At 35.4% G+C, this 13,896-nt stretch overlaps 1 protein-coding gene across 9 annotated transcripts in view; it reads left to right on the top strand.

The window, feature by feature from the left end:
* The window catches only part of POSTN (periostin, osteoblast specific factor), a 35,697-nt gene extending 27,977 nt beyond the window's left edge, over window positions 1–7,720 (top strand). For 4 of the 9 annotated variants that reach the window (XM_011992979.1, XM_011992982.1, XM_011992980.1 and 1 more), the window contains 5 exons: window positions 98–187; window positions 946–1,023; window positions 1,370–1,453; window positions 5,778–5,819; window positions 6,937–7,720. In XM_011992979.1, the coding sequence (XP_011848369.1) occupies window positions 98–187; window positions 946–1,023; window positions 1,370–1,453; window positions 5,778–5,819; window positions 6,937–6,974 (332 nt within the window). In that variant the 3' untranslated portion in view covers window positions 6,975–7,720. The remainder of the gene's footprint in view (window positions 1–97; window positions 188–945; window positions 1,024–1,369; window positions 1,454–5,777; window positions 5,820–6,936) is intronic. The other 5 variants (XM_011992981.1, XM_011992984.1, XM_011992986.1 and 2 more) reach the window with 3 other exon arrangements.
* The last annotated feature ends 6,176 nt before the right edge of the window (window positions 7,721–13,896 follow it).

Consider the following 13,896-nt stretch of genomic DNA (forward strand, 5'->3'; position numbering starts at 1 on the left):
TTGTAGAAATATAGTTAATCGTTACAATGTCTAGCTTATGGATATATAGTCACTATATGAGGGTAAATCAAATGCATTTGTATTCCCCTGCTTTTAGAGCCAATTATTAAAAAATACACCAAAATCATTGATGGAGTGCCTGTGGAAATAACTGAAAAAGAGACACGAGAAGAACGAATCATTACAGGTAGACATTAATTCCATACATGGATCTATGCTTAGATTATAAAGATCAAAGTATGGTTAATCCCCCAAAACAAGAATCATTACAGAAACAAGTCATTTTCATGGTGATTACTAAAGTTACTCATATTTTGGCAGATATAATATTATTCTAAATATGTAATCCATGTTTCACTCTCGATTGAAAATTTGTAGACAACTCTAAAAGCATTTGTTTTTATTACATATATGCATACATACATTTAATATGATATACCATTGATATTAATAAATAGTAAAGTGAAAATGGTATATTATGAGTTAGAGGACCCGAGAAGAAAAGCCATTTCCTCATGTGAGCTTCTATTAATCTTAAGGTCTATACATCTACATGCCAAAATAGAAGCAAGTTTATACAAAGCAATTGATCAATAATTTTAGTAAACCTCATATCAGACTTCCAAGCTAGTGTCCAGTTAGCCTAAATTAGCCTAAAATTAGCCTAAAATTCTTAATTCAGCTATTCTTTAAGTATTTGTTTAAACAATTAGTGAGCAAGTATGGCTCGTGCCACCTATTCATGGAAATAAAGTTTTATTGGAACACAGTCTTGCCCATCCACTTATATAATACCTAAGGCTGTTTTCACACTGAAGTATCAAGAGTTGAACAATTGCAACACAGACTACATGGCCCACAAGTGGAAAATACTTACTCTCTGTCACTTCTCAGAAGAAGTTTGCCTACTTCTGTTTTAGACCTTTTTCACTGTCTTTCTCATAGGTCCTGAAATAAAATACACTAGGATTTCTACTGGAGGTGGAGACACAGAAGAAACTCTGAAGAAATTGTTCCAAGAAGGTCAGCATTTCTAGAAAAATAAGAATGTGACTTTACCTAAGCTATCCGTATACAAGTCTAAAATAATCTGTGAGGCATTCTACATGTTTTCTACTCTATCTCATTCTATTGTTCATTTCCATACCAACAAGAAAAAGCACAAGAATAAGGAATTAAGCATAAATGGCAGTCATTTTTTTTATACAGTATTTTGTTCAACAGCTTTATAAGAATATTGGTATGTCAGAAAACAGCACTAAAGTTGGACTGGAATATCATTATTGGGCAGATGCCATTATGACATAAAGTCTGCTGTCTTTATTTTGTTATATAAACCAATTTCTGCTATAAACGTGTATCCTCTCAGAGGTCACCAAGGTCACCAAATTCATTGAAGGTGGTGATGGTCATTTACTTGAAGATGAAGAAATTAAAAGACTGCTTCAGGGAGGTTAGTAAAAGGACAACAACTAACCCCCTTAACAGGTTGTAGTGACTGAGTTCAACTTTTTAAAGACTGAGCAAGCAGATTTTTTCTTTTAATTAGGTTAAAAAAAGAAAAAAAAGACAACATCTGCTGTTGTCTTAATAGATGAATTGGTTCAATGGTAGTTAACAGTTACAAAGAAATGATTATTAAACAGTCTTTAAAAAGTTCTATGGTATAAAGCTTGGGGAGCAATGAATATTTTTTTGCTTTGATTCAGATAATTTTAAGGACCTTTTAAGTAGGTGAAAGGGAAATAATTGTTAAATTGCTAGTTGTTAAACAAGCCCAAATTTGATATATGTTTTACATTAAAAAAATTATATTCACTGCCCCCATAAGAGCAATCAAGGCATGTCTTTAAATTGTATGCATAGATATAGCCAAAAGCAGTGCATTTAGTAACATTCTTTTCCAAAACTATATTCTTGGGAATGAGTAACTGTTTCTTCTAACAGTTTGAGTGATAATTTATACCTGCAGATATAAATTATTTTGCATATAAAATTAATCTTAATCTTTTATGGAATGTTGTCTGTCTATGGCATTAATGGACCTTAAGAACAAAGAATTCAAAATCTTACATGAACCCTACATAGTAATTATTCAAAGATGCCCTAGGTGTTTATATAGATATATAATTTGTATCATTGGTATTTGAATAAGTAAATTTCTACTTCATTTTTTAACAAGGAAAGTATTTAAATTCTTTAGAAAAACCAAATAGGCACTTTGAAATATACCATTAATTCAGAAACGTAAATGAAGTTTGATGTTTATCCAAAACACAGTCCAGATGACTTTTCAGTTTAATTTTTAAAACTGTATCACTATGTCCAAGAAAATGTAAATTATCTTGGGACTTTCTATATTTTTAGCAATTATTTCTATATTCTGTAGTTTATAATAAACATAAAATCTCTTAAATAGTATTTAGAAACTTGTTAGTGACAGTTTAGAAAAATTTTAATTCAACCAGCAATTGAATTTTCCCTCAATAGAAATATATATGTCTGAAAAATACAAGTTTCCTCCCAGAATTCCAAGAGTACGTAACACAACAGAGACATAATGGAACCAAAGATTCCTGTAGGATCTAACAAAGAATTCACTATCTACCCACAAATGCTCAACTGTCTGCTAGGAAAAAAATCTAAGGATTTGAGGGAAGAGACAAACACATTATGAAGATTAAATTGAATTCTTTTTTTTCTTTTAGTCCTTGCCATAGTAAGCAGCTTTGTAGAATGGTAGTGCTTTTTAGGGAATCAATAAATTAGTAACTGCATCAGTTTATATTGCTTTAATTCATCTAGGCTTAAATTTCAGGTAACTATATTTTCTTCCCCTTTGACAAACCCTTGTTATTGAGGTCACTATGAAAAATCCAGCTAAATACTAAAGAATTGCTTCAGCCAAGAAAAGATATAACTGCTATAAGTATATGACATTCAATTTTTAGTTAATGAACTTTCTTAGCTCTTGTCTCTGTTCATCTCAGAAGTTTATTCCTTTAGTACCCAGTGTATGATCTCTCTACATATCTGTAAGGCATCAGTTTTCACAATGCCACATCAACTATTGTAGCATTGTGAAAAAACAAAAAAACATGAAAAGTTTTTATCAAACCATTTCTCCAAGGTTTTGCTTTTTGTAGGAAAGACACTATATGCTGTAGAGTTACTTGCACCAGCATTAATTGGACCTGCTTGTTTTCTTTTTTTCTAGCTATCTAAAACCATCAGGTCATTACTGAGTCACAAGTGTCCCCTTGTCTAGATCCTAAAAGGCATTGATAAAAGAAGCTAGTAAAGATTACATTATGTAAGACTTTTTTTCAAGGTCTCGCCAATCGATGCATATCTGAACCATGCTCTTCATCTCAATAAGTTCCACCTAAAACTCAATTTTCTATCTAAACAGTTCATATTGTATACATTGTGGTACATGTAGTACATTTTTGTACTTTTGATAATTTGAGTGTATTTCTCAATCATTTAAGTCATGACTATTAACATGGCGAAGTGGTTCTTTGAGTACTGATGTTGTGATTTGTCACTGATATATTTCCGAGACCTTAACTGAAAAAATTTCTCATTAAATGCATAAAATTTTTGTGCTTACCTTAGAACTATGCATTCTGAAATGACTCAAGCAATTCAAGGAGAGTAACAGACTATGTTGAAAGGAACAACAAAAAGTCATTTTTGAAGATTTTTGCAAATCTGCCAATTTAAGAGGTTAAGATTTGCAACCTCTATAGAGAAGAGTAGATCGGGTTGTAGGTCTGCATTCAATCTGAGCCCCAACTCAATCCCAAATTAGTTGACTCTTTTCTTGCTTGTTTCCTTCATCTGAAAGTGAGGATAGTCATGATATCTACAGTCTAAATGAGTTAATGTATGACAAGCTCTTAGAACAATGTTCAGCACAAAGTAAGCTGTCATCAAATGTTACTGTCAGAATCATCAATTGACATTAACATGGTCAATTAAGTAATGTTTCACACTCAACTTTAAATTTCCATAGTCATAGCCATGGAAACATACAAAAAACAAACACGCAACAAAAAATGTCAAAATAATTGAGCTGGACACTTTGCATGCTTTAGAAAATATGATGTAGGGTGGTTCTTTGTGCCAAGCTATTCAGGTAATTGGTTTATCTTCCCATGTTTTGCTGATCTAAACATGATCTAATGTAACGCTCATTCATGTTGACGTAGCAGAGAGCTGCTAGGAATAAACCTGTTTTCTACACATTAATCAAGCTGTTCTTTCAAAGTGTTTGACACACTGAATGTTTTTTATTCTGGAATATTATAGCAAAACATTAATTGGATGGTGTCAACATTATGAAAGGAAATCTGAGCACACTTGCTTGTTTTGAAAAGAAATTGATAAATACTTCTATGATGCAGTTTAAGTTATACAATTAATTGCTATCTGGAACTTAAGTTCACTATAAGCAGTGTGACTGTGTACCAGTTAAAGGTTGGATCTGTCTCTTCTTGACAATTTTCTAGAAGCCATTATTTTGTTACCAAATAAACCTGAAGAAATATTTATATTTACATCTATTTATGTCTATTTGAGAATATTTCATAATTCAGACTTGGCTGTTTTACAGACTTCTCCCCATTACCCAACATAGTGAGATTTTTCTATAGTTCTATATTTTCCTCTAGTATTAATGTTGTTTTATAAATGATTATATGCCTTATATTCTGGGGGAAAAGACATGGGAAAATGTGTTAAGTAGACAGAAACAGAATATAAGTTTTTTTAATGTCATTTCTTTTTTAAAAATTTGCTTGGTGTCATATAGCCAAAACTATTCATGGTGATTGTTTCATTGCTTACTTTTTATGATTTCAGAGAATTGAAAACATATATATAATAGAAAAAAATTGGACTTCATGCCGAGTATAGATTATATAAAAGAAGTCAAAATTTGGAGAAAAAAATTTAAAAAGTAGGAAAAATGAAGTAACTATAGAAACTATATTTACTCTTTGATCTCAAATGCCCAAAAACTAAGTGAAAATGTGAATTTAGGCCTACTAGGTCACCTTGTCAAAAAACTAAAAGAAAAACAGGAGAATTGAGAAATGTTACAACTATAATACCACAAAACAGCATAGTTTTGAAACACTTGCAGTTCTTAAATATAAAAGCTTTTATTAGTGAATTTTTTAAAAGGATTTCACAGGATTGACACTGAATCAGGTTGGGAGGTGGAAAAGGGTAATGGCATATTCTTCCTGAATTGCTTATTATAACATTTCTAGAATCATTAGGTTAATGCTACTTTGTTGTCCTCATGTACAATAGAGGAATCACCAGCTGATTTTAATGATAATTTTACAGAGGCATACATTACAAATAGGTATGACTGCAAAAATAGGTGGCTAACTCTGGGAAGATACTTGTGTTAAACTTTGTATGACATTTAATCACCCTTCATCATAAGGCAATGTTTTTTACAAAAAGGTTGAAAAAATCATGTAAGTCATTTACTCTGCAAAAATGGCACATTATGTGGGGGTCCAAAATCCATAATAAAACAATGTTTTGCAACTAAAACATTCATTATGATATATGGAAAACACTGTCTACTTGTCCTTTGTCAGAAAATGTGAAACTCTGAGGATCATAAAATTTACTAAAAATGATCTTCATGTTTAAGTGATACTTAGAGACTTTACACTGTTCTGCTTAACCGTGGTCTCCTGTCCGATTTTAGCCATAATTGCAAAGTATTTCTAACTACAACAATTTAATTTTAGACACGCCTGTGAGGAAGTTACAAGCCAACAAAAAATTTCAAGGTAAGTGTATTGGCTACAGTAATGTGTGTATATGGCCTCTTTTGTTATATGAAGAGAAATCAAACAATAGAAAAATCTTTCAAAGTATTTTATTGAACTTTGCTATCGATCAGAGAGAAAAGTTAGCCAGTTTCGATGAAAAATATTTTGATATCAGAAAATAAATTTCTTATGCTCTATACTATCAGTAGAATTTAATAACATATTAAGGGAAAGGCCAACATACTAATGTAAACTGCTAGGCATACTGAACCCTTGAGATAGACTCAAGTGTATAATCTACATATATATATATATATATATACACACACACACACACACATATATGTCATGTTTTATATGTACAAGTGAAGTATGCATGTAATTTTGTGTATATAAAAGTCAAAAAGAAATTTTTGAACAGAGATAAACAAATGTAGAATGCAGGTGGACCTGAATCCTCAAAAATGTTATCATGTGAGACGATGTTACAGTTTGAGACATAAGTAAATAAGAAATATATATATGTAAAAAAGCATTAATATAGCTATTTACAAAATGTTCATTTAAATGTGATTATATATGTATATCACATATGCATTACAATTTATTTCATAATTACACTATGTGCATTTTCTAGTTCCTCCACTTAAGTTATCTTACATTCCAAATACATTGAGAAAGCAAGAATTTCCCTTGTGGAACCTAGAGTAAATTGCAAGCTTGGAATTACAAGTTTGGAATTTCTGGGTTAATTACATACTAGTAGTCAAAAGAAGACGCAAGGCTTATGAATGCACTATAGGAACATCACACTTTAAGCCAATCCAATATATAGACCTTTGAAAGTAAAAGATCAACTGCACAGATTTTTTTAAAGAATGTATCAGTAAATCTATGTAAAATATCCAAATTCACACAAATTTTCTAAAGAATTAAACTTATTAAATTTCAAATTCTTTTCATATACTTTTGATCAAAATACAATATTTGCTTCACCATAAGTTGATATTAAAACAATCTAAAATCTATTACAATAAAAAATGACTTCTGATAGATATACAGAGAATAATATATTCTTAAATTTTAAAATTTCCTTACATTTACAGTCTATACATTCTCCTTTCTTTCTAATTAGGATCTAGAAGACGATCAAGGGAAGGTCGTTCTCAGTAAAAATCCAAAAACCAGACAAAAATGTTTATACAATCCTAAATCAATAACCTGTCCTTAGAAAATTGTGAGAGCCAAGCTGACTTCAGGAACTGAAACATCAGCACAAAGAAGCAAACATCAAGTAATTCTGAACACAAATTTAATATTTTTTTTTCGGAATGAGAAACATGAGGGAAATTGTGGAGTTAGCCTCCTGTGATAAAGGAATATGAAGACAATATAACACCTTACATGCTTTTTCATCTTAAAAGTTCTGGCTGACTTTGAAATCCATCAGAGAAAAATGCTTGTCACCAGATTCATTACAATTCAAATCGAAGAGTTGTGAACTGTTATCCCATTGAAAAGACCGAGCCTTGTATGTATGTTATGGATACATAAAATGTATGCAAGCAGTTACCTCTCCATGGGAAGCTAAGTTATAAAAATAGGTGCTTGGTGTACAACAAAACTTTTTACATCAAAAGGCTTTGCACATTTCTATATGAGTGGGTTTACTGGTAAATTATGTTATTTTTTACAACTAATTTTGTACTCTCAGAATGTTTGTCATACGCTTCTTGCAATGTATATTTTTTAATCTCAAACGTTTCAATAAAACCATTTTTCAGGTATAAAGAGAATTACTTCAAATTGAGTAATTCAGAAAAACTCAAGATTTAAGTTAAAAAGTGGTTTGGACTCGGGAACAGGACTTTATACCTCTTTTACTGTAACAAGTACTCATTAAAGGAAATTGAATGAAATCAGTGTTTGAGTTTTTCTTTAAGTTCGGGGTGTGCAGGCATGTGCAGGGCGTGCAGGTTTGTTATATAGGTGAACCTGTGTCATGGGGGTTTTTGTATAGATTAAGAATCATTATACATCCGGGCACGGTGGCTCATGCCTGTAATCCCAGCACTTTGGGAGGCCAAGGAGGGTGGATCATGAGGTCAGGAGATTGAGACCATCCTGGCTAACACGGTGAAACCCCAGCTCTACTAAAAATACAAAAACTTAGCTGGCTGTGGTGGTGGGTGCTTGTGGTCCCAGCTACTTGGGAGACTGAAGCAGGAGAATGACATTAACCCAGGAGGTGGAGGTTGCAGTCAGCGGAGATCATGCCACTGCACTCCAGCCTGGGCAACAGAGCCAGACACTCAAAATAAATAAATAAAAAGAAAAAGAATCATTAGAGAATGAATCAATCGTTAAACATCAGCTGAATACTTAATATAACCCTAGGACTGTGCTAAGCCGTGAGGATTCAAAGGATGAATCAGGCATATTTACTGTCCTCAAATGATAAGGAGACATGTAATCAATTATGATCAATACACCATGGGCTATGCTAGTATCATAAACAGCACGACACAAGCATGGATGCATCAATTCATTATTCCTGGGTTAGGCATGGGGGAGCCAGAGAGATGTCCTTAACTTACTTGATGTAACAGAGTCCATTGCATGGCAAAGAAGAAATTTATTTGTTGGGAATGATGAAAAGATTGACTTGATCAACTCAGACCTCAACAAGTGTCATTCTAACTTAGACTGATTGACATAAGAGCCTTCTGGAAACAGAATCCATACTGATGAGAAACTGAGTGGTGAGGGTGAAACAGAATTATACCATGCATTATAGGGCAGTCACTGGGAGACTGTAAAACCTAGGAAGGCCAGACTGAAGATATAAAGGCTTAGCCATAAATGCCCACCTGAGATCAGAGAAAATTGGGCTCAGCACAAAGGACCTAAGAAAGGGGCTTGGGTAACTGAAAGATTCTTGTTTGATTAGTGATTAGGGTGAGGAAGTGAGGTATAAGATTGTGAGAGTGTCATTTACTAAAGAAGGGCTGGATAGCTTTGGTTTTCGAGAATGCCTTCTCATGTGGGAGAGCAGAGAGATTTATTTCTACCATTTAGAAAATACTCTACTAACTCTGTGCCAATGGAGAGAATCTCAGGTGGAAAGGGTGTGGCTGTGATCTTCCCAAGATGATTCAGAAGAGATGGTTACATAAGGTGGTACTGGTAGAATAGACTAAAATATCATCAGTATTGATGGCTACTCCAAACAATTACCATGTGTTTAGGGATGCCAGAGAAGATAATCAGTTACTTGCACAGAAGGGGCAATAAATAGGTCCACTCATTTAGCCACCTTCAAGATTTTTGTTTGAAAATAAGCCAAATGCTCCAAGATTGGGCTTTGAATATGGTAATCCAGGACAATAAGACTGATGTTGAGGTCTTTTTAGACTGCTGACTCAGGCACTGGATTTTTTTACCATAGAAGAAAAAGTGCTCTGCTTTTTACCAGAGAAGAAAACTCAGCAATGGCTCAAGCATACACATAAATCCAGCCTATCTTTCTGGTGAAAGACAGTCTTTTGAGTGACACATGTAATGTGTTTACAAACAAAATCTAAAGAGAAAAAATTAAATAGTAATATAAATCAAAAGAAATAAGATTGAAAGTATAATAAAGAATAATTTAAAACCCTAAAATCAGGACTAAAAAATAACCACTAAATACTAATTCTATTCAGACACTTTCTAAAAGTTGAAGAGGCATTGTAGTATGTAATTTTTCATACAATAATTAATCCTTTAACAATTCTGATGATTATCTCCAGTTTTGTGTGGAAAAAAAAATGAGGATCAACAATTTACATAACTTTTCTTTCTTCTTTTGCCTTGTACTGAAATGATATTGATCAACTTACCACATCCCATTATCCAACAAGTACAAACTTGGGCATAGCAAACAAGTTGTTTGCAATAGTGATGACTCTTCTTACCTGATTTTGACTCATTCTATTTAAGTGGCATGTTAACTTTTGGTTTGGGCACACTGAACTTAGACTTGTGGTCTTAGCAGAAATCTCTATAAAGCATTGTTTCTCAAGATTAGGGCTATGACATTCTGCATCAGAATCGACTAAGAGGGCTTATTTTATAGTAAAGATTTCTGGGTCCATCCAAGACTTAGAAAAGAATCTTTTGGTCAAAATTCCCTGTGGCAGACCACCAGTTACTACTTGAGACCATCACTACAACAGTTACTACTACTGTTACTACTTAAGACCATTCATTACGACAGTTACTACTGTTACTGCTTGAGACCATCATTACGAGACTGATGGAAGGGACAAATGTAGAAGTGAAAACTTAAGACAAAAGTAACTATTTTAAAGGAAGGGGCCGGGGGAAGAAGAGGGCTCCCTGCTTCTAGTAAGCAAGGGCAGCTGCAGCCCCTGAGCTTCCACAGCCCTTTGTATTTATTCGGTAGAATGAGCAGGGAGGAGGAGGTAATGATTGGTGAGCTGCCCAATTGATCACAGGTTCATATAATTACTAACAGGCTTCAGATGTGCCTAATCCCGAGAAACACTGCACTTGGGGCATAACTGTTGGGTGGCAGACGCAGTTTGTCAGTTTGCCAACATTCTGCATTTATGAGAACAGTCTGCTGTTTACTCCTATAGCCTCCAGTGGTATACTGAGTTGATCACAACCCTCAATCTTTCAGCCTCCAACATTTCCCCCTTTCTTTTGAATTTGAGAAAGGCAATATGCAAAATGTACAGCCTTCAATTGCTGGTTGGTGGTTCGTTCCATCTTGGCATTCAGTTCTTACTGGGGAAACCAGGCCCATGGTTGGGATCCATGGGTCCCTCCAGTCTTCTGTTCCATGGTCGTACACCTCGAGGGCACCCACACGGTTTATTTTCCGTGAAAACACAAGCATACCCTTTTGTCCCTATGTTAGTCAATCTACCGAAACAGAAGCAAAAGGCTTTATGGCTGTAGCCGCTAGGCATGCCACTCCCGAAGCAACTGCTGTACAAGCTGCAACTCAGCCTCTGCCTCTTTGGTTAATTGCCATGGGGTAAAACTTTCCACTGATGAGAAACAGGATATTTCTGATTAACGGAAGGCACAGAGAAAGCAAATCAAGGCTTATCCTTCTTGTACAACAGTATAGCAAAAAAGCAATCCTAAACCCTCCATTTGCACTCTACAGGTGGGTCCACTAGATGCTATGGGTTGTGATACATAAACCTCTCTCCTAGTTGTACTTCCAAATCCCTGACCTCCTCATTTCTCCTTACGTAGAGAAGGATGCAATTTACAGGGAATAAGCAACAGTTGCGCAATATATTCTCCTGGTTCAAAACCCAGAGAGCTTGTGACATTACCACTACCTAAATTTCTCCTTCATAATCCGAATCAACACCACCTAGGCCTGTAAGTTAAGACAGGTTTTGCCCAAAATCCCAAGTATCCTGTTGGCAAAGGTCCCCAAATACCAGTGTGAATCTTGGTGGGTTTGTCTCATTCAACTAACGTAACCCGTTCTCTGACAGAGATCTAATCCTGCGCTTCCAGGTGTTCCTGGGGCGAGGAAATCAATGAGCCTCTGGAAACCCACCCCCGAAATGGAGCTGTGGTCGGGACAGGGAATGCTCTCATTGCTTGAAGTGTCCGAGTCCAGGCCCCCTTCTCGTTTCCCAATAGGAGGGTGCCGTTTTGATGAAATTTTGAGTGGCGTTGATTAGCCCAATGATTTCTTTTATTGCAATGAGAGCAAAGTCCTGGCATTTTTTTCTGTTGAGAGGGGAACTGTGTTGTAGGATCCCTTCTGCCCAGAGGTCCGACAGCATTCTCTTTTGAAACATCCAATTTTTCTACACTTATAACACTTTCCCTCTTTAGGGCTTAACCCTTGGCTTCTTTTAGATCTGTCAGCTACCAAATTAGCCATTGCCTGAGTCAACACCATAGAGCGATGAGGCTCAGCTCCCACATCTTGACAAGCTGTGAGAAAACCTCCCAAGTCCTCTGCACATCTCACAGGTGCCAGTACACGTTTACAATCCATGAAAGCCAAAGCTAAAGTTAGCCTTTCTGTAGCCACAAAAGATAGTACAGCCTCTCCTGTTGACCACTTTCAATAGGAGCTGTAAGTGGGGCAAAAAATTCTCTCAAGCCCTTAAGTAATGACAAAAAGATGGTACGTACCAAACTCAAAACAAACAAAAAATAACCATATTCTTCCCTATGTTATCCTGATTCAAAAAATTCCCATTCTTCGTACCTCTAGGGCACTGACCTTATGCTGCTGCTGGCAGACTTGTAACTGGGTTTCTCATTCATCTGGTTGGTTTCAGTTTTTTCTGTTCCAGCAGACCTTCTCTGTCCCTATCGTTCCCCGTCTGTCCCTGCAAATTACTGCTAGTTTTTGCTAGTCTCTGCTAGTCTTTTGCTAGTCTTTATCTATCCCTATCTGTCCCTGTCTGTCTCTATGCTCCCTGTTAGTTCCTTCAAGTCTCTCTCTTTCCCAACCTATCTCTATTTGTCTCTATTTCTATCTCATCTCTATTTATGTCTATTTATCCCTACTTATCTCTATTTGTTCCTGCAGGCCTCTTCAGGTCTGTTTGTCCCTGTTTGGGTGCCATTTTTGGCAGACCACCACGGTTACTACTTGAGACCATCACTATGACAGTTACTACTCTTATTACTTGAGACTGTCATTACGAGATTGGACAAAGGGATGAACATAGAAATAAAAACTTAACAGAAAAGTAACTATTTTAAAGGAGGAGCCAGGGGAAAGAAGAAGAGAGCTTCCTACTTCTAGTGAGCAAGGGCAGCTGCAGCCCCTGAGCTTCCACAGCCCTTTATATTTATTGGGTAGAATGAGCAGGGAGGAGGAGGTAATGATTGGTCAGCTACTCAATTGATCACAGGTTCATATAATTACTAACAGACTTCAGATGTGCCTAATCACAAGAAACACTGCACTTGGGATGTGACTGCACTCAGCATTTCTTCTGAGCAGCAGATACAGTTTGTCAGTTTGCCAACATTCTGCATTTATGAGACCAGTCTGCTGTTTACTCATATAGCCTCCAGTGGTATACTGAGTTGATCATGACCCTCAATCTTTCAGCCTCCAACACCTCCCCTGTGATTCGTTTTTAACTTTTATTTTGGATTTGAGGGTACATGTAAAGATTGGTTATATAGGTAAACTCAAGTCACGGGGCTTTGTTGTACAAATTATTTCATCACCCATGTATTGAACCTAGTACCCAGTAGATACATTTTCCATCCTCCCACTTCAAGTGGACCCCAGTGTCTGTTGTTCCCTTCTTTGTATTTGTGAGTTCTCATCATTTAGCTCCCACTTATGAGTGAGAATATGTGGTATTTGGCTTTCTGTTCCTGTGTTAGTTTGCTAAGGATAATAGCTTCCAGCTCCATCCATGGTCCCACAAAATACACGCTCTCATTCTGTTTTATGGCTGCATAATATTCCATGATGTATATGTACCACATTTTCTTTATCCAATCTATCTTTGATAGGCATATAGGCTTATTCCATGTCTTTGCTATAGTGAGTAGTTCTGCAATGAACATTCACTTACACATATGTGTTTTTACAATATAATGATTTATATTCCTCTGGTTATATACTAGTAATGAGATTGTTGGGTCAAATGGTAGTTCTGTTTTTAGTTCTTTGAGGAATCACCATACTGCTTTCCACAATGGCTGAACTAATATACACTTCTACCAACAGTGTATCAGTGTTCCCTTTTCTCCACAACCTCTCCAGCATCTGCTATTGTTTGACTTTTTAATAATAGCCATTCTGACTGGTGTGAGATGGTATCTCATTGTGGTTTTGATTTGCATTTCTCTAATGATCACTGCTATTGAGCTTTTTTTATATGCTTGTTTTTCTTTTGAAAAGTAGTTTGCAAATATTTTCTCCCATTCTGTGGGTTGTCTGTTTACTCTGTTGATAGCTTGTTTTGCTATGTGGCTCTTAATTTTAATTAGATCACATTTGTGAATTTTTGCTTTTCCTTGCAATTGCTTTTGAGTGTCTTTGTCATGAAATCTTTGTCCATTCCTATGTCCAGGA

The sequence above is a fragment of the Mandrillus leucophaeus genome, unplaced genomic scaffold (genome assembly GCF_000951045.1).
Source record: "Mandrillus leucophaeus isolate KB7577 unplaced genomic scaffold, Mleu.le_1.0 Scaffold421, whole genome shotgun sequence".
NCBI classification, from domain to species: Eukaryota; Metazoa; Chordata; class Mammalia; order Primates; family Cercopithecidae; genus Mandrillus; species Mandrillus leucophaeus.